This window comes from Cebus imitator, unplaced genomic scaffold (assembly GCF_001604975.1).
Source record: "Cebus imitator isolate Cc_AM_T3 unplaced genomic scaffold, Cebus_imitator-1.0 Scaffold13, whole genome shotgun sequence".
Lineage (NCBI taxonomy): Eukaryota > Metazoa > Chordata > Mammalia > Primates > Cebidae > Cebus > Cebus imitator.
In genome coordinates, this window is record NW_016107328.1 from 6,578,654 (window position 1) to 6,603,776 (window position 25,123).

Genomic DNA, 25,123 nt, shown 5'->3' on the forward strand with positions numbered 1-25,123 from the left:
ACTTGTGTATGCTTCCCGAAGTTCTCTTGTTGTGTTTTTCAGCTCCATCAGGTCATTTATATTCTTCTCTAAGCTGTTTATTCTCATTAGCATTTCATCTAACGTTTTTCAAGGTTCCTAGTTTCTTTGCATTGAGTTATAACATGTTCTTTTAGCTCAATTTGTTATTACCCACCTTCTGAACCCTGTTTCTGTCAATTCATCAGACTCATTCTCTATCCAGCTTTGTTCCCTTGTTGTTGTGGAGTTGTGATCCCTTGGAGGAGGAGAGGCATTCTAGTTTTTGGTGTTTTCATCCTTTTTACACTGGTTTCTTCCCATATTTGTGGATTTATCTACCTGTTGCCTTTGTAGTTGGTGACTTTCGGATGGGGTCTCTGAGTGGATGTCATTTTTGTTGATGTTGAAGTTAATTTCTTTCCGTTTTTTTGTTCCCTTCTTGTTGTGGAGTTGTGATCCCTTGGAGGAGGAGAGGCATTTTAGTTTTTGGTGTTTTCATCCTTTTTGTGCTGGTTTCTTCTCATATTTGTGGATTTATCTACCTGCTGTCTTTGTAGTTGGTGACTTTCGGATGGGGTCTCTGAGTGGAAGTCATTTTTGTTGATGTTGAAGTTATTTCTTTCCCTTTTTTAGTTTTCCTTCTAACTATGAGACCCCTCTGCTGTAGGCCTGCTGGAGGTTCACTCCAGACCCTGCTTGTTTGGGGATCACCCATGGGTGCTGAAGAACAGTAAAAGTTGCTGCCAGTTTCCTCTTCTGTTATCTTTGTCCCAGAAGGGTACCCACCAGATGTCAGCCTGAGCTCTCCTTTACGAGGTGTCTCTTTGGATATACAGGGGTCAGGGAGCTGCTTGAGGAGACAGTCTGTCCTTTATAGGAGCTCGGGTGCTGAGCTGGGAGCTCCATTGTTCTGTTCAGAGCTTCTGGGCAGGTACGTTTAAGTCTGCTGCAGCAGAACTCATCACCGCCTATTTTCCCAGGTGCTCTGTCCTAGGAAGGTCAGCTTTATTTATAAGCTCTTGATGTGCTGCTGCCTTTTTTCAGAGATGCCCTGCCCAGCATGGTGGTAGTCTAGTCATAGTCTGCCAGCATAGACGTTACTGAGCTGCTGTGGGCTCTGCCCAGCTGCTGTGTGAACTTCCTGTTAGAAGTGCCTCGGTAATGGTGGTCTGCCTTAGTAATGGTGAACTGCCTCGGTAGTGGTGGACTGCCTCAGTAATGGCTGACACCCTTCCCCAAACCGAGCTGGACTGTCCTGGGTCCAGCTGTGCTTGCTGCGAAACTCTCTATCCAGAGCATTTCAGATTGCTGGTCTTTGTTGGGGGTTGGTCCTGCTGAGCTATATCACCTGGCTCCCTGTTTCAGCCCCGCTTTTTTTCAGTTGAATGGCAGCTCTGTATCCCAGGCATTCCAGGCACCTGTTGAAATGGCCACCTGGATTTGTGAGAGTTTTTGTGTGGAGACCCACAGTGCCGGCTGAAACAGCTGTGCTGGAAACTTGTGGTGCTTTTCAGCCTGGGAATCTCCTGGTCTGTGGGGAGTAAAAACTCATTTGGAAATGCAGGGATCACTCACTCTCTGCATTCTTCTCACTGGGAAGTGAACTCCAGAGCTGTTCCTATTTGGCCATCTTGGATCTCTCCTTCCTAGCTTTGTTATTTCTTGAGATTGCTTTAGCTATTCTGGGTCTTTCCATAAGAGTTTTGGGATTGTTTTTTCTATTTCTGTGAAGAATGTCATTGGTATTTAGATAGGAATTGCATTTAATCTATAAATTGCTTTGAGTAGTATGATATTTTAATAATATTAATTCTTCTTTTCCATGAGCACAAATATTTTTCTGTTTACTTTTGTCTTCTTTAATTTATTTGATCAATTTTGTAGTTTTTAGTATAAAGATCTTTCAGCTTCTTGGTGAAATGTATTCACAAGTATTTTATTATTTTTGATGTTATCATAAATGGATTTTTTTTTTTTTTGATACAGAGTATGGCTCTGTCACCCAGGCTGGAGTGCAGTGATGTGATCTTGGCTCACTGTGACCTCTGCCTCTGGGGTTCAAGCACAATGCTTGGCTAATGTTTTGTATTTTTAGTAGAGATGGGGTTTTGCCATGTTGGCCAAGCTAGCATCAAACTCCTGAGTTCAGGTGATCCACCTGCCTTGTCCTCCCAAAGTTCTGGGATTACAGGTATGAGCCACTGTGCCTGGCCTATAAATGGATTTTTGAAGATAGTTTGTTGTTAATGTGTAGAAATACAACTGATTTTTAAATGTTGATTTTTGTATCCAACAACTTGACTGCAATTATTTATTAGTTATAACATTTTAAAAATGGAGTTTTTAGGATTTTCTATGTATAAGATGTCATATGTAAACAGAGGCAATTTTAGTTCTTTCTTTCCTATTTAGGTGCTTTTTATTTATTTATTTTTCCCTAATTTCACTGGCTATGACTTCCAGTGCCATACTGAATAGAAGTGGTGAGGGTGGACATTCTTGTTTTGTTCCTTATTTAATGGAAAAGCTTTCAGCTTTTCAACATTGAGCATAATGTTAGCTGTGGGCTTTATTATGACTATGTATAGCCTTCATTATGTTAAGGTACATTTCTTCTATATCTAATTTGTTGAGTTTTTATCATGAAAGGATGTTGAATTTCATCAAGTGTTTTTTCTGCATCTACCGAGATGATCATATGGATTTGTCATTGAGTATGTTAATGTGGTGTATTATATTTATTGATTTGCATATGTTGAACTATCCTTTCATTCCAGGGATAAATTCCACTTGATCATGGTGTATGATCCTTTTAATGTGTTGTTAAATGTGGTTTGCTAAAATTTTGTTAAGGACTTTTGCATCTATGTTCATCAGACATATTGGCCTGTAATTTTCTTTTCTTGTAATGTCCTTTTCTGGCTTTGGTATTAGAGTAGTGCTGGTATTTCACCGTGAGTTTGAATTATTCTTTCCTCTTCAATTTTTTGGAAGTGTTTGAGCAGGATTGATATTAATCTTCTTTAAATGTTTAGTAGAGTTCGCCACTGAAGGCATTTGGTCATGGGCATGTACTTTGGGAGTTTTTTGATTACTGATTCAATTACCTTACTTGTTAATGATATGTTCATATTTTCTATTTCTTCATGATTCAATCTCAATAGGTCATATGTTTCTAGGAATTTATCCATTTCTCTTAGATATCCCAGTTCACTGGTATATAATTGTTGATAACAGGTTCTCATGATCCTTTTTATTTTTGTGGCATCATTTGTAATGTCTCCTTTTAACTATAATTTTTATTTATTGAAGTTCTTCTTTCTTGGTTTGTCTAGCTAAGGGTTTGTCAATTTTCAATTTTTTTAAAAAAAAACCTCTTAGTTTTATTGACCTTTTCTATTGTTTTTCTATTTTCCATTTAATTTATTCTGTCCTAATATTTATGATTTCCTTCCTTTTGTTAATTCTGGGCTTAATTTGTCCTTTTCTAGTTATTTAAGGTGTAAAGTTAGGTTGTTGATTTGATCTGAATTCTATTTTCTTAATGTAGGTGTTTATAACTATAAACTTTCCTCTTAGAACTGCTTTTGCTGTATCCTATAAGTTTTGGTATGTCATGTTTCATTTCTGTCTGTCTCAGATATTTTTTGAATTCCTTTTTGATTTCTTCTTTGACCCACAGGTTGTTCAGTTTAATTTCTACATATTTATGAATTCTCTGAAATTCTTTGTTATTATTTCTAGTTTCATACCATTGTTATTGGAAAAGATAAATAATTTCCATATTCTTAAGTTTGTTAAGACTTGTTTTGTGACCTAACGTATGATCTATCTTGGAGAATATTTCATGGAGAAGAATTTGTATTCTACTGCTGTTAGGTGGAATGTTCTGTATGTGTCTGTTTGGCTCATTTTGTCTATAGTGTTTTTCAAGTTTTGTATTTCTGCATTGATTTTGTTTTTTCTGGGTGACCTGTCCATTAGTAAGAGTAGGTATTAAAGTTTCCTACTAATTTTGTGTTGCTATTTATTTCTCCTTTCAGTTATGTTAATTTTATTTACATATTTATGTGCTCTGATGTTTGCTGCATATTTATAATATCATTATATAATGGCATTCTTCTACTTGTTATGGTTTTTGACTTAAGTTCATTTAAGTCAAATGATCTTATATCTATCTATCTATCTATCTATATATATATATATAGATAGATAGTGTTTTTTTATATATATATGTATATGTGACTATATATACTCACATAAACACACATATATATAAATATATATGAATGAGGGTGGCCATACATACATACATACAGACACACACACACACACTCTCTCTCTCTCTCTCTCTCTATATATATATATATATATATATTATATATATATATATATATATAAAAGATGACACACACACACATACATACATACACACACACACTATNTATATATATATATATATATATATATATATATATGACACACACACACACACATTTTATATAAAGTGTGCGATCTTTTGCATTAGAATTTTTTTTTTTCCCATCTCTTCCCTTTCAGCCTGTGTGTCCTTAAAGCTAACATGAATCTCTTTTAGGCAGCAAGTCATTCTGTCTTGCTTTCTTATATATTTATCCACTCTATGTCTTTAGTTTGGAAAATTTAATCCATTTACATTTAATATAATTATTGATAGGTAAGTACTTACTATTGTCATTTTAATTGCTTTATGACTTCTACAGGTTTTTTTCTTTTCTACTTTCTCACTTGCCATCTTCCTTTGTGATGTGATTACATTTTGTGGTAGTATGCTTGATTCCTTTCTCTTAATTTTTTGCACACCTAGTATACGTTTTTCCTTTGTAGTTACAATGAGGCTTACCTAAAATGTTTTATACTGACAATATCCTATTTTATGCTGATAAAACTTCATTTTGGGGGGTTAATTCTTCTTGGGGGGTTCAACCTATTTGGGACATTTTTGAGACAGTCTCACTCTGTCACCCAGACTGGTGTGCAATGGCACAATCTCAGCTAACTGCAACTTCTGCCTCCAAGGTTTAAGGAGTTCTCATGCCTCAGCCTCCCAAGTACCTGGGACTACATGTGTGTGCCACCAAACCTGGCTAATTTTTTTGTATTTTTAGTAGAGACAGGGTTTTGCCATATTAGCTGGGCTGGTCTTGAGCTCCTGGCCTCAAGTAATCTGACTCCCTCAAACTCCCAAATTGCTGGGATTGCAGGCATGAGCCACTGTGCCTGGCCTTTAGCTTAATTTTGATTGCATAAAAAGCATTATACCTTTACTTCTTCCCCTCATTGATATTTAGGTTATTGATATTATGATTTATATGTTTTTCATATTGTATATCTAATAAATTATTGTAATTTTTAATATATTTAAAACATTTTTATACCAGAGGTGAAAATTGTTTATGTGCCACATTTAGAATATTACAGAATTCTTATTCTGATTATACATTTTCCTTAGTGGTGAATTTTACACATTAATGTGTTTTATGTTGTTCATTAACATATTTTCATTTCAACTTGAAGAACTCCTTTTTGCATTTCTTGTAAGGCAGATCTAGTGGTGAACTTCCTCAGCTTTTGTTTGTTTGGGAAAATCTATTTCTCATCTCTGAAGGACAGCTGAATTTTGTATTCTTGTTTGACAGTTTCTGTGGTTTGAATTTCACCTCCAAAACTCATAATAAAATTTAATTGTCATTGTACCAGTATTAAGAGGTGGGGCTTTTAAGATGTAATTGGGCCATAAGTGCTCTGCCCTCATGAATGGTTTAATATCATTATCATGGGAGTTGGGTAGTTTTGGCGGGATTTGGCTCTTGACAAAAGGGTGAAGTTCAGCCCTTGTATTCTCTTTGTCTTGTCTGTTTGCTTCTGCTTTTCACCATCTTCCATGAGATGACATTCACCAATGCTGGTGCCATGCTCTGAGAACTTTCCAGCCTCCAGAGTCATGATCCAAATAAACTTCAGTTATTTATAATTTAGCCAGTTTGACGTATTCTCTTATAGCAACAGAAAACAGACCAAAACAGAAGTTTTTCTTTAAGTATCTTGAATATATCATCCTTTCCTAGTCAGGTTTCTTCTAAGAAATTTGCTGATTGTCTCATAGATACTCCTTTGCATGTTATGAGTAGCTTTTCCTCTTGTTACTCTCAATATTTTCTCTTTATCTTTTGATAATTTAATCATAATGTGTCTTGGTGTAGACCATTTTGGGTTCAACCTATTGGGAAATTTTTAGTGTGATAAATCTCGATGCCCACTTCTGTCTCAAAATTTGGGAGGCCCCTTTCCTTTTCCTTTTCCCTTTCCTTTCCAAATGATCTTGCACTGTTACCCAGGCTGGAGTGCACTGACATGAACTTGGCTCACTGCAACATCTACCTCCTGGGCTGAAGTAATCCTCCCACCTCAGCCCCCTGATTAGATAGAACTACAGGTGTGTCTCATCAACCTGCTTAAATATTTATTTTTTGGGAGAGACGTGGTCTCAACATTATGCTCAGACTGATTTTGAACTCCTGGACACAAGTGATCCTCCAACTTTGGTCTCCCAAAGTGCTGGGAATATAAGTGTGAGCCACTGCATCTGGGTGTCATTATTTCTACAAATAAGCTTTATATCTCTTCTTAACTCTCTTATATTTCTGAAGAATATTATATTTTGTTTCACTTGATGGTGTCCCATAAGTGCCATAAGTTTTTTTTCACTCTACATTCTGATTTCTTTTTATTCCTCTGACTGGATAATTTCAAATTTTTGCTGAGTCCACTAATTCTTTCATTTCCTTGATTGAATCTGCTGTTGAAACTTTCCTAAATTTTTTCAGTTTAGTTACTATATTCTTTATCTTTAGGATTTTTAAAAAATGGTTTTTATTTCTTTGTGGAACTAATTTTGTGTGTTGTTTTCTTAATTTTGTTTAGTTGTCTATCTGTTTTTTCTTGTACAGCTAGTGCTCGACTTACGACCATGATTGGTGCCGACAGACTGGTCGTAACACGATTTGGTCATAAGTTGAGTAGGCTATATGCATGTGGAGATGGTAGTGCTGCCGGAAGCTGGTCCACACTGTCGTACACCCAGCTGGGCAACGTTTGCACTGCCAGACGTGGAGCAGTCGTGGCTAGCGATTGTGGTCGTAAAGTCGAATGGTCGTAAGTTGCATAGGTCGTAAGTCGATCAATACCTGTAGTTCATTGAACTTCTGAATTCTTTTTCAGTTTATTTATAGATCTCCATTTCTTTAGAGTCAGTCATTGGAGCTTTATCAGATTCCTTTGGTGGTGTTTTCCTGATACTTCATAATCTTTGTACCCTTGCATTTCTTTCTGTGCTTTTGAGGCAGCAGCCACCTCTTCCAGCCTTAACAGTTCATATCAGTGGAGACAGACCTTCACCAGTCAGTCTAACTTTGGGTTCTAGATGGACTGGCTGTTAGTGTTCATGATTAAGTGTGGCTGTTTATGCTCTCTAGTCGGTGGGGCCACTGCCTGCACCCTGAGGTGGAACTGCTATCTGTGCTTCATGGTTGGGTTGGATCATTGGCTGGGTTCTGTGGTCAGGAAGAGTTGGACTCTGCATTCAGGCAGGGCTACTGGCTGGGCTCCTTTGTAGGGTGGGGATTTTGACTGGCTTTGTGGTCAAGTAGGGCTGCTGGCTGGACTGCACAATCACTTCTTGTCAGATGTTGTTGCAGCCTGTGCTCCTGGCTTTGTGGTACTGTTGTTTAGACTATATATTGGACAGGGCTTCAGGCTGGGCTCTGAAATTACCCTTGGTTGGATGGGGACCCATGAAGTGCTCCCTGACTGGGTGCACTGCTTGCTGACTGTCACGTTCAGATGGAGCCATAGATTAGGTTTTGTAATCGGTGGTGGTCTCAGGATGTGCTTTGTAGTTGGGCAGGCCACAAGCTGGGCTCCATGTTTGGGTAGGGGCACAGGCTGCACCATGTGTTGGTGCTGGGTCACTGGCTAGGAACTTGATCTAGGTAGGACTACTCACTTTGCTCCATGGTCAGTCAGGGTCACTATGAACTCCCACATTTGCTGGGTTTGTAGCCTGTGTCCCACACTTGAATGCGGTTGTAGTCAGAGCTTCAAGCCTGTGTTGGGTTGTTGATCAGGCTCCTTCATGAGGCAGGGTAAGAGACTGTGCTCCACAGTTAGGCAGAATCACCAGCTGGACTTCCTGCTTGAGTGGGGCCTGGGGCTGGGCTCTGAACTTGGGAACGGTCACTGTTTGGGCTTCCTGGTCAGGCCAGGCCAGAGGCTGTGCTCTGCAGTTAGGTATGGTTGCTGGTCGGCTTCCGTATTTGGGCAAAGTCTTAGGCTGGGCCTGAGGCTGAGCAGAATTGTTGTGGAGGATCGTTGGTCAGTTGGGACTAGAGGCTTTGCTCCACTGTTAGGCAGGGTTGCTGGCTGGCTTTCCTGTCTTGCAAGAAACTTAGGCTGGGCTCTGAGGCTGATATCCACAGCCAGGCTGTTCCACTTGCTAAGGATGCAAACCAAACAGACACTGCCTACCATACTTCCTGGCCAGACAAATTTGTTGGCTTTGGTTTGCAGGTGGGCAAGCTGCTGGCTAGTTTCTCTGATTGGGTGCCACTGCTAGTAGGAATGCAGTGTCACTGCCAAGATCCATGCAGTGATTGCTGAAGCCTTGACCACTTCTTTGCTTCTAGATGACCCCAGGTGGTCTAGTCCTGCCAATTCCCTCAATGTTCTCTGTGACATGGGACATAGCTCCTAGGATGCACTTTGGAATGTTGTTTGAAGCTGGATATCCACTTTGGCTTTCTTTTTCACACTGAAGAAGTCATGGGCCCAGGGGAACTCCATCTATTTTGTGATGGCACTTGGGGGAGAGGTGATACTGCAAAGTGAAACTATTGCTCTTACCGTTCTAATGAGGCTGTGTACGTGTGTGTGTGTGTGTGTGTGTGTGTGTGTGTGTGTGTGTGTTTAAAGGGGGTGCTTCAGCCTCACCCTTGGGTTCTGGAATTTTTACAAGAGCATTTTTGTCTATGGATAATTACTAACTGAACTTTCTGTGAGGTAGTACAGGTATTGATCGACTTACGACCTATGCAACTTACGACCATTCGACTTTACGGCCACAATCGCTAGCCACAACTGCTCTGCGTCTGGCAGCGCAAACGTTGCCCAGATGGGCGTACGGCAGTGCGGACCAGCTTCCGGCAGCATTACCATCTCCACATGCATATAGCCTACTCAACTTATGACCAAATCGTGTTACGACTGGTCTGTCGGCACCAATCGTGGTCGTAAGTTGAGCAGTAGCTGCATATAGCCAAGGACCTCTCATTCTGTCTTCTTGCATATGCCACCTCTGTCCTGGGATTTAATTTACCTTCTTGTACGTTGGGAAAGATGGATATCCAATGATCCATTAAGGGCTAAACAAAAGTAAGTCTTCATGTATGGTAGAAACAGATATGTAAATTTAAATAATATTTCTATCAAGGCAAAAAACTATTAAGTAAGCAAGTAACTAAAATCACAGAATGTTGAAAGCCTAAAAGTTACTTTGACATTCCACAATTTCTGTATGCCTGTTTTTTTGCGAGAATTAGAGGTAACATTTGTAAAGACTGTTCATGGTGCAAAACAGCATCTGAATTTCTGTAGCTCACAGAAAGAGAAGCATTTTTCTCACAGAGGTATATATTTCAGTATTTAAAGAGCCTGTAATTTCACAGGTAAATATTATTTGCCAGCACCAAGAGAAACAAGCCAGAACTAAAACTTTTACATAAAAAAGAAAAGGTAGTGAGATGGTTTTAATAAATGGGATGAGGGATGTGTAATGTGTTTTCACCTATAAATGTTTTGGGGCGATCGGATAGTAATAAAAAGGATGAGGTAAAAGAGACTGGGTGGAAGGAAGGGAGTCCGTTTAGGTCTCTCTTTGGATTTAACAGTTGAACTGACATGTACAGAATAAAAAGCAAGCAAAGTAGAAAGAAAGGGGTCCTGATGAGGTGTTTAATACCCTTGGGGTAAAATAGAGCTTGGTGTTTTCAGGATAAGGGGCGAAGTCAGTGAGTTGGAAGCTTAGACAACCAGGATAAAGGAGATACAACATGAAACTTGGAAGATAAGTAGGTGTCAGATAACATAGCATCTGAGGACATGGTAAGAGGCTTGAATTTTATTACAACAGCAATGAGGAAAACCTAATATTGTGTGCTCAGTAACCTCTTCCACTGAAAAGAAAGTTAAGAGTCCCTCAATATTTCACATTACTTTTGTATAGGACACTGAATGGCTGCCTTGAGTAGAATCAAGGTTGAGCCTCAGAACTGAAATAGAGATGAAATCTGTCTTCAGTCCTTCAAACCATTCAGATATCCCTGGAAACTACATAATCAGTTTCAGCCCTACCAATCTACCCACCAAGGACAATAAATCTGTAATCGTCATGAAATCATCCAGAGTCCTCCTTGCCTCATCCCAGTTTATTTATCTGCTCCCCAGCCCCCCTGATTGTGCTAATGGACACATTTGGTGAGAATACTCAGCTTTCACAACAGGACCTCCTAAGGACCGTTCTCAGTTATCTGTACCTTTCTGCTTCTAGCCCTTTTTTTTCTTAGAGACCCTAGTGCTGAAATTCTATAAATTATACCTTAACAAAACCAGTATAATTTAGTAAAATGCAGATGCCTTTAACAATATGATACATATACTCTCACGCCTGAACCACCATCAATGGAATCTTCTCCATCCTGTATGTCAGATAAAACATTCTGCTGCCCTAGGTACTTGAACACCCATTGGTGACTCACCTACCAAGGTCTAAAAGCATTGCATCCCTCCCAGCTCTTGAGGAGAAGGGCACCCAGGGTAACCTGAAAAGGCATCTCTTTCCCACTCTGACTCTCCTCCTCCTTCCTTAAATCCCCAGGAAATTGTTGCATCCAGAGCCAGAATATCTGAAGGGGTGTCGGAGGAGAGGGGGCAACCTGTACGTGGTGACAGACGCTGTTGAACTGATCAGTGATACTGTGCTGTGCGGCAACAGTAGTATGAATCTTTTTGGGAAGGCTTCTCTTTGGATTACTTGTGGCAAGGTATAAATTTGTCCTGAAGTGGGATTGAAATACAAAAAGGTACAGCCAGTCCTGTCAATTAAGCTTCATTTTCCAGGGGGCTCCGGACTCATTCCCAGGGATTACAAGGGGTGGAGTCATTATTTCCCACTTCTCACATGTCAGTGTATCCTGACTTCTGATCTGAGAGTATATCCTAATAGCTTCCATTACAGTGTTTTAATATAGGGGGTCATGCAGTATTGACAAAAATCAGAAATATATTTAATTATTTAATATTGTGTTTTGCTTTGGTTAAATGATAAATTCAGCAGAATCTAGATGTGTGGCTGCTGTGTTATATACAGTCTAGTTTTATGGCTGGAAGAAATGAGGGACCACTAACACCAAATCCCAGTTATCAAAGTACTTTAAGCTCTAAGAAAACCTGATAAATGTTTCGAGGAGTGAAATCAAAGTATCTTCAAGTACATGTGACTTATATGAGTCATTCACAATAACCAAGTATCATATTTTTAATATGAATAAATTCATTAACCAAATATTCAGATCAAGTATGGGTGAAAGACATATAACGTTTGTGTGTGTTATAGTATGCTTTTGAACTATGTCTGTGTAATTGGTCCTCACTTAAAAGCTTTAGAAACTAAAGAAAAAAACCTGATATGTGTACTAACTTTCCTAATGCCAGTGAATTACTACTAAAAAGTAGACAAATGGTAACAGACCCTGGAAAGCAGGAATAGTGGACTGCCACCTGCAGCAGGGGAGTAATTTTAGAAACAAGAATCCCCAAAATGTTCAATTGGAGGCACTAGCTACCTCTGAAGATAGGGTATAGGTGGGACTGAAAGTAAGAAATATTGATTGGAAATCTTTTTAAATTTTTAAAAAATGTTTATGGATATATAGAAGATATAAATATTTATGGGGTACATGAGATATTTTGTTACGGGCTTACAATGTGTAATAATCATTTCAGGGTATCTTTATAAAGAACATTCAGAGCCCAAATCCATTCCCACCTCTGCACAGCCAGGCACCTACCCTCACCCACTCTGGCAGAAAACCTTCTGAAAAACTTATTCACTGTGGGCTCTAGATTTAGAGAGACTAATTACAATGACAGGTTGGGGTGAGAAGCCATATTGCAAAAGGGGAATAAGTGCATGTCCTCAATGGGAGTGAGGACATGGAGCCCTTTTCCCTACTGAGCTGCAGGCATCGCTTCCCTACCTTTTCCACCCCCACAACACACAGCCTAGGCAGGATATTAAAGAATTATTTCCTAGGAAAGTTAACCAGTACAAAAGAAATAACTGAAAAAAAACCCCAACAACTGGGGACTCCAAAGAGATAAGCTTAATCCCTGCTTGGTTGCCCCAAAGTGAAACCTCTACTCAACATACCCTGCCAATGCACGCTTAACAGCTTTCCTGCTTCACTCGTTTGTAAAACAGAAAAAAAATCACAGACACTTGAGGAAAGCCTAAAACACAAAACAAAAACACTTTGAAATCAGGAAATTGGAGGAAACAAAGATGACGTAGGGAGGTAAGAAATACTTGATCCCCCTAAAGAGATGATATTTTGTTTCCATGAAAGAATAATGCTCTGTAAAAAGGGTATTTATGGCTCTTATAAATTAAAAACAGATAGTAGAAATTTATTATTCTTTGTCTTAAATAGAAGAGTCAAAAAGCAAAATCAAAGAAATTTCCAGGAAAGAGTAAGCAAAAGGACAGGAGAATATTCATAAAAAAATTTGGAGGCCAGGCACACTGGCTCGTGTCTGTAATCCCAGCACTTTGGGAGGCTGACACAGGTGGATTACTTGAGCTCAGGAGTTCAAGACCAGCCTGGGCAACATAGTGAGACCTTGTCTCTACAAAATATAAACAAAAAATTAGCCAGGTGCTGTGGCACATGCCTGTAGTTCCAGCTGCTTGGGAGGCTGAGGTGGGAGAATTGCTTGAGCCTGGGAGGTTGAGGCTGTCGTGAGCTGTAATTGTGCCACTGCATTCCAGCCTGGAAGATAGAATGAAACCCTGTCTCAATTAAAACAAAACAAAACAAACTTGAGGATCAGTCAATGAGATTTAACTACTCCTGAATAATAGGAGTTCCTGAAGGGGAGAGCAAAGATATAATGCAATGGGGAAAATCTTTCAGGAAAAAATACAAGGAAGGTTCTGAGACCCAAAAGAATGTGTTTCCAGAATGAAAGTGTCCACTGAAGACATGGTTTCATAAGTCAACATAGATTCATACCACAAAACGTTAAGTGTGAATTTATAGAACATTTACCCCAAAAAGAAAACCATAGATATTTCTAAAAGGGAAATAAAGTCATATTCCAGAGAATTCCAGCCTTCAATTCTATGCCCAGTCAAAATATCGTATATGAGAGGTAAAATAAAAAATGCCTGTAGATGTACAAGGTCTCAAAAAAATGTGTCCCCCATCTGCTCTGGAGAGAATGAGTAAAGAGACAGAGAAGGCACAGGGACATCACATTAACTGATAAAGGAAAGGTTGGGAGTGAAGAAAAGCAGTTTTCCCCAAGTATAAACAGTGAATATTAACTTAAACTTTGAGATATGAATATTTTAGGAAGATAGAAAGGAAATAAGGAATGAGGGAAGAGAAGGAAAACAAATTCATCATAATCAAAAAGAGAATAAATAGATATACTTAAATCTGGAAAGAAAGAAAAACATTGCAATATCAACATGAAATTGAGAAATGGGAAGATGAGAACAGGTTGAAACAAGGAAGAAAAGCAGTGATTGGAAATCGGAAGGCAGCAGTAGGGAGGATGAGAGCAGGGAATGATGGTGTTTTTCCTCATGAGCTTTCTAGAGCCATCTGAACTTTACAATGACATACATTTAATACTGTATTGTCTGGTTTCTCTCCTCAGGGTCAAGGTCAAGGAAAGATTTTCAGAAAGAAGGAGAAGGGACTGACTCTGAAGAAGGGCATGGTGGTGGCATATAAGACAAAGAAGCTGATTTTTGAGGAAAAAGACAGGAGTAAGCAAAGCTCAGCGAGGCAGATGGGGGTAGAGAGGGGTGTCTGTTTCTCCTGAGAGGGAAATGAGAGGAAAATAACCATAATGTGCAACCTTTCCTGCTCTGCCTATCCAAGGAGGTGTATGTATATTTCTTACTGTCCATCCTACCACACAGAGGCACTTCCAAGCATGGCCTGGCTGAAATGTTGCTATTGGCAGATACAGAGACAGTCTTGTACAGGGAAAATAATCCAACTTGTTCATCTTGGAGTATTGATAGCACTGGCCAAGTCCAACCCTAATCCTAACCATCCTTATTCATTTAAGCATCCTCAGCAACTCATCAGCCACAGAGCTTACCCAAGGTTACCCATAACTCCATGTTAAGGTCCTATGAGGCAACAACAGCAGAATCACAAACAAAACTGCAGACACAAAACCCTAAGAACATGAGGCTGAGTTTTATCTGCATCTTTCCCTCCTTCACCAGCCTCAAAATGCACAGTTCCTGATCACACACTTTGGGTTCAGACTCCATGTGGGCAGAAGCATCTGTGTCAGTTGCATGCCTGGGTGTGATGGTGAGTGCTGGGAACACAATCGGCTCTCAGAGTCCTTGTCCTCTCTCTTCCCAAATGCTGAGTCCCAGCTGAAGCTCATTCTAACACAGATTGAGCTCGGCTCCCCCTTCTCCCACACTCACTCTCTCACTCTACTGCCTAAAGTATCCTCACGGCAACATGGCCAAGGGAGTGTCCTGATGTCAGTTACCTCTCATCAGTGGCCATAGACAGAATGAGGCCAAACTCTCCCATCTTTCACAGCTAGTGGATTCTGGCTTCTGGAAAACTGACCATATTCAACGCAGCTCTCTCAGGAGGAGAAGGGGTGAGAATGGGATTTCCACTTTCAGGAGAGGTCAGAGACTCTTGCTGAGGGCACCAGGAGATGGTGGCCCTATCAAAGGTCATGGTGAATTATAAGATAATTTTAATATATGTGATAAGATTATTTTAATATATCACATAATGTGATTTTAATATTGAAGGAAAAGAAAAGGAGCCCTAGTTTCAAAATATCATAATCATCAACAACAAATCAAAAATGATGTGATCAGATAAAAGGGGACTCCACAGGACATGATGTGGTGGTATCCAGATAGAATCAAATCAGTTTTCATTGGTGACCGAAGGCAGGTGGACTCATTGGAGAATAAACCACAGTGGTTGAAGTATGAATGCAAAGAGAGAAAATGGGGACCCAGTGTGTAGATGACTCCTGAAGAAAGTTGGCTGTGAGGGGACGATAGGTAGGAGGAGGTGGTCACTAAAGTAGGTCCCATAGCTTAGGGAAAGGGATTTATAAGTTGGCAAAGACGTGAGCCTGTTGTCAGGCTACAGGAAAGATCCTGATGAACTGGAGAGGGTGAAGATGAATTGGAGTCAGTTGCATTGCTAGACATGTATCTCCAATTCTTGCATCAACTACGGAGAGAAGGTCTCATTTCCATTTTACAGATGTGGTGTCTGACATAGAGGAGTGCCACTCTCCCTGCTAGTAGTCAGAACATGACTTGCAGTCACTGCTGTGAGGTTAGCTTTTCCTCTAACTTCATTCATTCATTTCCTCTAAGCTTTTCAACACCTATACAAACTTTTTGTCTTTTTCATGGACTCTTTCCGCTGTTGAACACTTGCACTTTAGTGTTAGGTGAGTTTTAGACCTCAGCACATTTCTCTACATGGAATGTGAAATCATCCAAGAAGATGCCAGATTGGGAGTGGTAAGTAAGGCAGGTCAGTAAGAAAAGGGCAGCAGGAGGCAGTCCTAACCTCCTGAAGGTCAAAGGAAGCTGAGTTCCTTTACTCTATCAAGGTAATTTCTAAATGTTGGATGGCAAAATGATTACCCAAAGTGCTTATTTACATGCAGGTTCCAGGGCACCCTTCAAAGTGATTCAGAAGACAGAGTGAGGCCAGTGGTCAGATTTAACAGCATCCCAGTGGTTTTGATACAAGGGGTTCCGTGGTCCAGGTATAGGGTATGGGAAAGACTCAGGCAGATATAACTCTCCTAATGAACTTCTTTTCCATTCAGCCATTCTCATCACAGATGATGATGAACGGAGCACCTTTCAAGATGGTGAGTTCCTAAGTCTGGTTTATTTTATTTTTATTAAAATTTTTTTTTGTGAGTACATAGTAGGTATATATATTTATGGGGTATGTGAGGTGTTTTGACACAGACATGCAATGTGCAATAATTACTTCATGGAAAAATGTAGTATTCATTCCCTCAAGCATTTATCCTTTGTGTTACAAGCAATCTAGTTATTCTCTTTTAGTTTTCAAAAAATGTACAATTAAATTATTTTTACTGTAGTCACCCTGTTGTGCTATCAAATGCTAGGTATTATTCATTCTTTCCAGCTTTCTAAAATGTGCCCATTAACCATACCTATCTATCCCCCAGATTCCTCCCCATCCTTCCCAGTCTCAGGTAGCATCCCTCTGTGTTCAACTGTTTTGATTTTTGCATCCCACAAGTAAGTGATAACATAAGATGTTTGTCTTTCACTCCCTGACTTATTTCACTTAACATAATGACTTCCACTTTCATTTATGTTGTTGCAAATAATAGGATCTCATTCTTTTTTAGGGTGAATAGTATTCCATTATGTATAGGTGTCATATTTTCTTTACCCATTCATCTGTTGATGGACTCTCATTTTGCTTCCAAATCTTGACTATGTGAACAGTGTTGCAACAAACATGGGAGTGCAGATATCTCTTTGGTATACTGATTACCTGCCTATTGGTATATACACCCAGCAGTGAGATTGCTGGATTATATGGTAGCTCTATTTTTAGTTTTTTGAGGAAACTGTTCTCCAGAGTGGTTGTACTCATTTACATTCCCATCAACAGCATTTGAGAACCCCTTTTACTCTGCATCCTCCCCAGCATGTGTTATTGCCTGTCTTTTAGCTATAAGCCATTTTAACAGGGGTGAGATGATATCTCATTGTAGTTTTGATTTGCATTTCTCATATGATAAATGATGTTGATCACCTTTTCATATGTTTATTTGCTATTTATATGTCTTCTTTTGAGAAATGTCTACTCATATCTTTTGCTCATTTTGAATCAGATTATTAGATTTATTTCTATAGAGTCATTTGAACTTCTTAAATATTCTGGTTATTAATCCCTCTCGAATGGGTAGAGAAATGGGTAGTTTCTCTGATTCTGTGGGTTGTATCTTCACTTTGTTGATTGTTTCCTTTGCTGTGAAGAAGTGTTTTAACTTGATGTGATCCCATTTTTCTATTTTAGTTGCCAGTGCTTGTGGGGTGTTTACTCAAGAAATCTTTGCCCAGACCATTGTCCTGAAGAGTTGCCTTAATGCTTCATTTTAGTAGTTTCATAGTTTGAGGCCTTAGATTTAAGTCTTTAAATGATTTTGATTTGATTTTGTATATGGTGAGAAATAGGGGTCTAGTTTCATTCTCTTGGATATGGATATCCAGTTTTCCCAGCAGTATTTATTGAAGAGACTGTCCTTTTTCCATTGTATATTCTTCACACCTTTGTCAAAAATAAGTTCACTGTAGGCACATGGATTTGTTTCTAGTTTCTCTATTTTGTTCCATTGGTCTGTGTGTCTTTTTTTTTTTTTTTTTTTTTTNTTTTAATGCCAGCATCATGTTGTTTTGGTTACTATAGCTCTGCAGAATAATTTGAAGTCAGGTAATGTGATTCTTTTGGTTTTGTTCTTTTTGCTGAGGATAGCTTTGACTATTCTGGGTCTTTTGTAGCTTCATATAAATATTAAAATTCTTTTTTCTTTCTGTGAAGAATGTCACTGGTGTTTTGATAGGAATTGCATTGAATCTGTAGATTGCTTTGGAGAGTATGGACAATTTAACAATATTAATGATTCCAATCCATGAACATGGAATATCTTTCCATTTTTTTGTGTCTTCTTTAATCTTTTTCATCAATGTTTTATAATTTTTGTTGTAGAGATCTTTTACTTCTTTGGTTAATTCCTAGGTATTTACTTTTATCCCTATCATCAATGGGATTAGTTTTTTAATTTCTTTTTTAGAGTGTTCACTGTTGGCATATAGAAATGTGAGGTCATGTTTTCCTGGGTGATCCTGATCCTTGTAGATATTTTGTGATATCTAGGCATTGATGAGTTAGGTATTTATTGAAGTCTTCTTAGTCTAGGCTTGTTTGTGCCTGTCCTTGAGAAGGCTTTCCAGGTATTCAAAGGGAGTTGGACTCCCTGTTTAGTATCTCTATGGTTGTTGCAGATTCGTAGAGGTTCTGCTTTGGTGGCCTTGAATAAGATCCAGAATAATTATCTAGATTTCCAGGCAAAGAATCTTGTCCTTTCCCTTACTTTCTCCCAAACAAACGGGGTCTCTCTCTCTCTTTGCTGAGCCACCTGGAACTGGGAGTGTGGTGATGCAAGCACCCCTGTGGCTACTACCACTGGCACTGCACTGGGTTAGACCTGAAGCCGGCCCAGTGCTGGGTCTCACCCCTGGCCTGCTGTAACCACTATCTGGCTACTACCTGTGTTCACTCAAGGCCCTAGGGCTTTACAATCAGCAGGTGACAAGGCCAGTGAGGTTTTTGTACTTCCCTTCAGAGCAGTGAGTTTTCCCAGGCCCTGGGTGGGTACAGAGATGCTGTCAGGGAGCTAGGCATTGGAGTCAAAAACCTCACAGATTTACCTTATGTTCTACTCTACTGCTGCTAAGCTGCCCCTCAAATTACAAGACAAAGTTTTTTCCACTGTTCCCTTCCCTTTTCACAGGCAGAGGAACTCTCTCTGTGGCCACATTATCACTGACCCATGGGGAGTCTCTGCCAGGCCACTGCATATATTTGCTGACAGCCCAAGACTGGGCTCATCCGTCAGCTTATGGTAAATGCTGTCTGGCCTGGGTCTCACCCTTTAGGGAAGTGGGCTCTCCTCTGGCCCAGGGCAGGTCCAGAAATGCTGTTAAAGAGCCTAGGCCTGGTCTGGAGGGACCCGAGAGCCTGTTTGGTACACTGTGTCACTGTGGCTGAGCTCGTACCTAAGATGCAAGACAAAGCTTCCTTTACTGTTCCCTCTGCTTTTCTCAAACAGAAGGAGTCTTTTACCACTGCCATCACAGCTGGGAATGTGCTGGGTCACACTTTTAGTCAGCACATCTCAGAGCCCAAGGCCCACTACATATATATGGATACTGCTGCTGGCTATTTAGGGCCCAGTGGTTCCTTATTCAGCAGGTGATGAATTCTGCCAGGGCTGTGCTCTTTCCTTCAAGGCAGTAGGTTCCCTTTTCACCCAGGGGTGTCTAGAGATGTTATCCAGGAGTTAGGGCTTGGAATGGGGGCCTCACAACTCTGCCCAGTCTCCTATCCTACTGTGGCTGAGATGGTTTCCAAGATGCAGGACAAAATTTCTGTGCTCTTTGCTCCCTTCTATTTAACCAAAGGGAATGACACACTTTCATTGCTGTGAGCTGCCCTGCCTGAGATTAAGGGCAGGGTAGCACAAGCACCTTTTTTTTAGCGACCCCAGATAGTGTCTCTCTAGGTCATGTGTCACTCTAGTCCTCTGGCTCTGAGCCCAGCTCAGCATTAGAAATTGCCTAAAAATTGCAGTCCTCATGTCCTAGACTGACCTTTAAGTTCTCCTAGGACTCCAGAGCAATTTGGCTGGAGTTAGTGAGGCCTACCAGGAAACTTGAGTTCTGAAAGAAGGAATGGGCAATTCCCCTTTTACTAGGTCTGGCCCAAATGCTCCCTTTGTGCACTGGCACTGATGAGCTCAGCCTGGCTCTGCGCTCTGCTATGACAAGGCAGCACTGAGTTCAATGTAATGTCACTCAGTCACTGTGCCCTCTCTCTCCCAAGTGTACAGAATTTCCGAGAGGCTAGGCTACAGTGTGGCGATGAATGAGGAGTGGCTACGGTCGTTCACTACCATCTCTCCAACCCTCTTGAAAGCCTCATCCAATGATATAAAGTTAAAACTGGGTACTGTGATTGCTCACCTGATTTTTGGTTCTGTGATGGTGCTTTTCTTTGTGCAGATAGTTGTTAAAATTTGGTGTTTGGTGTTTGTATGAACCATGAAGGCTTCTGTTGCACCATCTTGCTCATCCTCCTCTGGCAGTTTTTTTTTTTTTTTTTTTTTTTGCCTAGAACTTAGGCACTGCTTATGCCTGACCCCCTTTGGATTCCCACAAGAGCCCTGCTTGGGCACAGCTGCCACAGACCCACAGAGAATACTCCCCCAGTCAGGCTCCTCCATTATCTCCAACTGTCCCCTTCCTCTGACCCAGTTACTGTCCCCCAGGGCCACAGGGAAACCAGACTTTCTCATTTAAACATTGGGATAGGCGTGAGTTTGTTGGGGAAAGAGGCTGCCTGGGGATCCATCTCTCTGGGGAAGTTTTTCAACTGAACTGATGGTTCATGTGAGAAAAAAGGGGAGGAGAGAAAAGTTAGAGGTGAGACCAAGAGGGAAATAAGTAGCAGAGGAAAAGTAGGGGTAGGCTAACGTTTGATGAGTAAAAGCCTTTCTTTCTCTTTCCAGAGGAATTTGCGACACTGCGTTACTATAGTGAGGAAATCTGCCAACTGCATTTTCTAAGTGAGTGGAACCTGGCCCTCCCCTCCCAGGACAATCTGCACAACAAAACCCCACCTGATTGCCTTTGCTGCTGCTACCCAAGATCCTGGGGTCTGGCCTCCTGGGATAAGGGCAGGAGCAGGTAGAGAAGAGGGGTTCAGGAAAAGCAGGGCAGAAGGCCGGAACAATCCAGTCTTTGAGCCTCTTTGGTGAGGAATTTCTTTTCTCTTTTTATCATACAAACTAGGTGACATCCTCCCAATAGGTGAGTGTGAATTTGCTGGAGGTGAGGGCAGGGATCCCATCCTGCACACAGGGGTAAGTAAGGCAGATTGCCCCTGCCTTGCCTTTGCCACCATTGTCTTAGGGCCTGGCCCTTGGTCATGTGGAATGGGAAGGGTTAAGAAAGGCTAGAAAATGGAGGGATGGACGGGGATGGGGGCAGGAATAAGTTAAGCAAGGGGAAGGAAGTGGTAGGAGAGCAGAATCCTCCAAAACATCTCAAAAGCAAATTTGGTGGGGGATGAGGAAGGGAGATGCTGACTTGATTCTCATTCCAGGACGAATAGAAGAACCTTTCTGGCAAAGTGAGTATTTATTAAGGGAGACCTTGGGGCTTCTGGGTGGGAGCTGCAAGTCTGAGCACCCAAACTGGTAGTTTTCATGCCAGTCAGAAACCGAGGTCCACTTCCAAATTTACACTTTGCTCATGAAACAAACATTTATTGAGGACTTAATGGACACCGAGCATTATTCTGAACCTGAAAATTATGGCAGTGAACCAAACAGACATAAATTCTTGCCTCTTTGGAGCTTCCAATCCAGTGATCCCTCATCTCAAGCAGATTACCGTGAGGGCACCTGGTGCCTCCTAGGAGAGACGGAGAGCCCCAACATGCAGCCTGAGGTTCATTCTTCATCGACATTGAGGATTCTGGCAAAATTGCATGATAATAAGGGTAGCTTATATGTGCCAAGTGTCTTACATATATATATTCTCTCTTGTTTTTTTGAGATGGGCTGTTGCTATGTTGACCAGGCTGGTTTTGAACTCCTGGCCTCAAGCAGTCCCCCCATCTCAGCCTCCCCAAATGCTGGGATTACAGGCATGAGCAAGCATGCTTGGCCTACATAAACTGTTTTAATGCTCATAACATCTCATTTAACAAACATGGAAACTGATTCCAGAGCACCCAGGATTTTTGCCTCTAAAGCCCAATGCTAGATTTTACAGTATTCCTGACATGTTCTAGACATGACCACTTTGTCATTCTCTTCCACCTGCGATGACGTCATTTCAGAATCTCAATCTCTGCTCCCAGTATTGTTTCCTCCTTTGAGAGTACTGGATTGTCCATCTTTTTAGCTCCTTGTGACAGCTTTGTTCCCAGAGCTCAAGCATGCCATCAGCAGAGACCATTTTGGTTAGCAGCTGAAAGGGATGGAGAAGTTCGGCTCATATGCAAACAGGCTGTCATTCCATGGATGTTCTAATTGAAGAATTGTCCCCACTTTCTGGTTGGTGTTGATGCCTGAGAACAGATTTCAAGCATCTACAAGAGGAGGTTTCCCAGAATATAGAGGCACTGGCCCAGCTCTCAAAGGATGTTCAGGGTGTCGTGTTCTATAGTATCCTGGCCATGCTCAGAGATGGAGAGGATCTGCAGGACCTGATGTACATGGTGAGGCGTTCCACAGTTACAGGTCTGGTAAAAACTGTAAATGGGATTGTTTGGGAGATATGACTACCAAGTTACATGGGGGAGGAAGAAAAAGAAAGATGCCAGGGGGATGAGAAAGACTGGGGGCTCTGGCACCCAGGCACACTGGGCCAGGATGTGTCAACCCCCACATACTGAGGCTGCTTGAAATCCCCTGGGAGAGGTAGAGAACCCTTACCCCTACCCTTTGGTTATCCCCCGTAGACACAGGCAAATAATATAACATTACTGTTATTAGTATTATTATTAACAATAATACCTGTCTTCTATAGCTGAAATTGGACAGCTCAGGTCATTTGGCTGGCCCTGGTAGTTCCATCCTAAAGATACTTCAACGGGATTCAGAGCATGCATTGTCTAAATCAAAGGAAGCCATTCTTTATCTCTTTGAAGCCATAATGGGTAAGAGTAATTAAAGGGAAGAATGGGAGAGTCATAATGTTGGTCCCCAGAACCCCCAAAAAGCTGTGTTATATGCCATGTCTCCAAAGCCCTTTGAATGCCATGGTCTTTTGTCCTTACATCACAGCTCTCTCTAAGATCAGAGGGCTCACTGTGATAACTTGCCATATGATACAGAATGAATTTAAGGTCTAGGAAGTCACCAGCTCATGTTCATCCACAGATCACTGGAGGTGGGTGATTTCAGCCTTCAGCCCTTGAATCCCATCCTTTTGTCCCTCTTATTTAGCATCCTGGAGACCATTCTCAAGGACTTCCCAGGGCAGAGAATTTGATCTTCAAGTCTAATGGGTTTATTCCTCTGTCTTAGAGTTATTCTCTCAGGGGGTCTCCTGCTTTAGAGTAGGAAGAAAAATCTGGATTCTTCACTACTGTCTTTCCCCACATGTTCTCCACCCTCAGTGCTGACTGTCATCCAACACGATTTGCTGGCCTATTCCATGGAGAAGAGGATCCTGCTTCAGCAACAGGAGCTGGTGAGGACTTCCCAGGGACCAGAAGTTCAGGGAAGGGGATGAGGAAACCAGAGTTAAGAAGAATGATTCTGAGGAAAGAAAGATGAGACAGGTTTATGCCAAGAGAGGAGTCCTGATCCCAGGGTGGCCACTGGGAAGTCCCTAGTTGCAGTGTCCTTCTGGAGACCTGACCCAGTGGGTAAGAGTCTCCCTCAGGAGGGTCTCAGTTTCCATGGCAATCCCTGCAGCATTCCCCAGCAGGTCTAAAATAGCCACATAGGAGCACAGGACTTTAAGGTCTAAGGGGATATAATATTCCTGCTCTAGTTACACTGTTATGATTTGCTAATTTCTCTATTTTTCTCTCTCCAAGTATATGTATATATACCTTTATATGCATATACCATATACATACATATGTGCATATACATTTAAAAATAAAAACACTTACCACTATTCTACAAGGGGAGTTTTATTTTCACCTTCACAGACATGAAACCTGATTTCCAATAACTTGATCTGCTGATCATAGGATACGATCAGCTTGTTACTCCTGGTCCTCTGGATCCCAAAGCTCTTGTTCCTTCTATTATCCTCCATGGGACCCTGGCTGCTGGGGTAGAAGCCTTCTTTTCCTGATCTTAAAGGCTGGTCTGTAGAATCTGATCATCCTTCTTCTAGGTAAGGAGCATCCTGGAGCCGAACTTCAGATACCCCTGGAACATTCCCTTCACCCTCAAGCCTGAGCTCCTTGCCCCACTCCAGAGTGAGGATTTGGCCATCACCTATGGCCTGCTGGAGGAGTGTGGCCTGAGGATGGAGCTGGATAGCCCCAGGTCAACCTGGGATCTAACCATGAAGATGCCCCTGTCTGCCCTCTATGGTACTCTGTCATTGCTGCAGCAGCTGGCTGAGGCCTAAGCCCTCCCTGATGGGCAGTCAGTCCAGAGATGCTGGCCCCCGCCCAGTCTATGCTGTGAGTATCTTTAGGGGTGCAAACTCTGCTCTTCCAGGTGGAGTAGAGACGGCCATGGGTAGAGACTTTAGGAAATGTTTTGGGGGTGGTGGAATACTCTATATATTGACAAGGGTTTATATATTTATCAAAACTCCTCAACAGTATGTTAAAGATGTAAACATTTCACTATGTTTAAATTTTACTTCAAAATAATAAAAACAAATACTGACTCTAGTTCATGGTACGCGTTTTGAATTGTTTTGGGCAAAGTGTACCGAAAATGTTAGACAACTTACATTGAAATGCAACAAAAAGTTAAGTTGACTTGATAATAGACAGATATGTGACCAAAGAAATGTGATAAAGTATTAATAATTTGGGAATATGGGTGAAGAATATAGAAGAATTTTTTTTTTAACTCTTGAAACGTGTGACTCTGAAATTGTTTCACATCAAATGTTAGCCCCCAAATATGTGTGTTTGTGTGTGTGTGTATGTGTATATTCCTCAATTACTAACATTTTGTCACATTTTCTTGATCATGGAACTGTCTCATCCTGTGCTCTCTGTGTCATTTGCTAATGCCACCTGGCCTTCTGAGCTGCAAGCTGGGAGTCCACCTCGACTCGTCTCTCTCCTTAACCCCCGATCAACACAGTCCAGCCGACTCACCATCGCCCTCCTCTTCTCACCTGGACAGCAGGTCCAGTGCTCCCAGCTGGTTTTCCCACCACCATCTTGTTCTCTTCAAATTC

General features: G+C 41.1%; 1 protein-coding gene across 1 annotated transcript in view; it reads left to right on the forward strand.

Moving 5' to 3' along the window:
* Positions 1–24,602, forward strand: part of GSDMC (gasdermin C) — a 43,371-nt gene extending 18,769 nt beyond the window's left edge. The window contains exons 4-12 of the mRNA XM_037728844.1: positions 10,970–11,135; positions 14,038–14,149; positions 16,228–16,272; positions 20,052–20,227; positions 21,038–21,090; positions 22,310–22,454; positions 22,766–22,895; positions 23,358–23,431; positions 24,092–24,602. Coding sequence (XP_037584772.1) covers positions 10,970–11,135; positions 14,038–14,149; positions 16,228–16,272; positions 20,052–20,227; positions 21,038–21,090; positions 22,310–22,454; positions 22,766–22,895; positions 23,358–23,431; positions 24,092–24,331 — 1,141 coding nt within the window. The 3' untranslated portion in view covers positions 24,332–24,602. The remainder of the gene's footprint in view (positions 1–10,969; positions 11,136–14,037; positions 14,150–16,227; positions 16,273–20,051; positions 20,228–21,037; positions 21,091–22,309; positions 22,455–22,765; positions 22,896–23,357; positions 23,432–24,091) is intronic.
* The last annotated feature ends 521 nt before the right edge of the window (positions 24,603–25,123 follow it).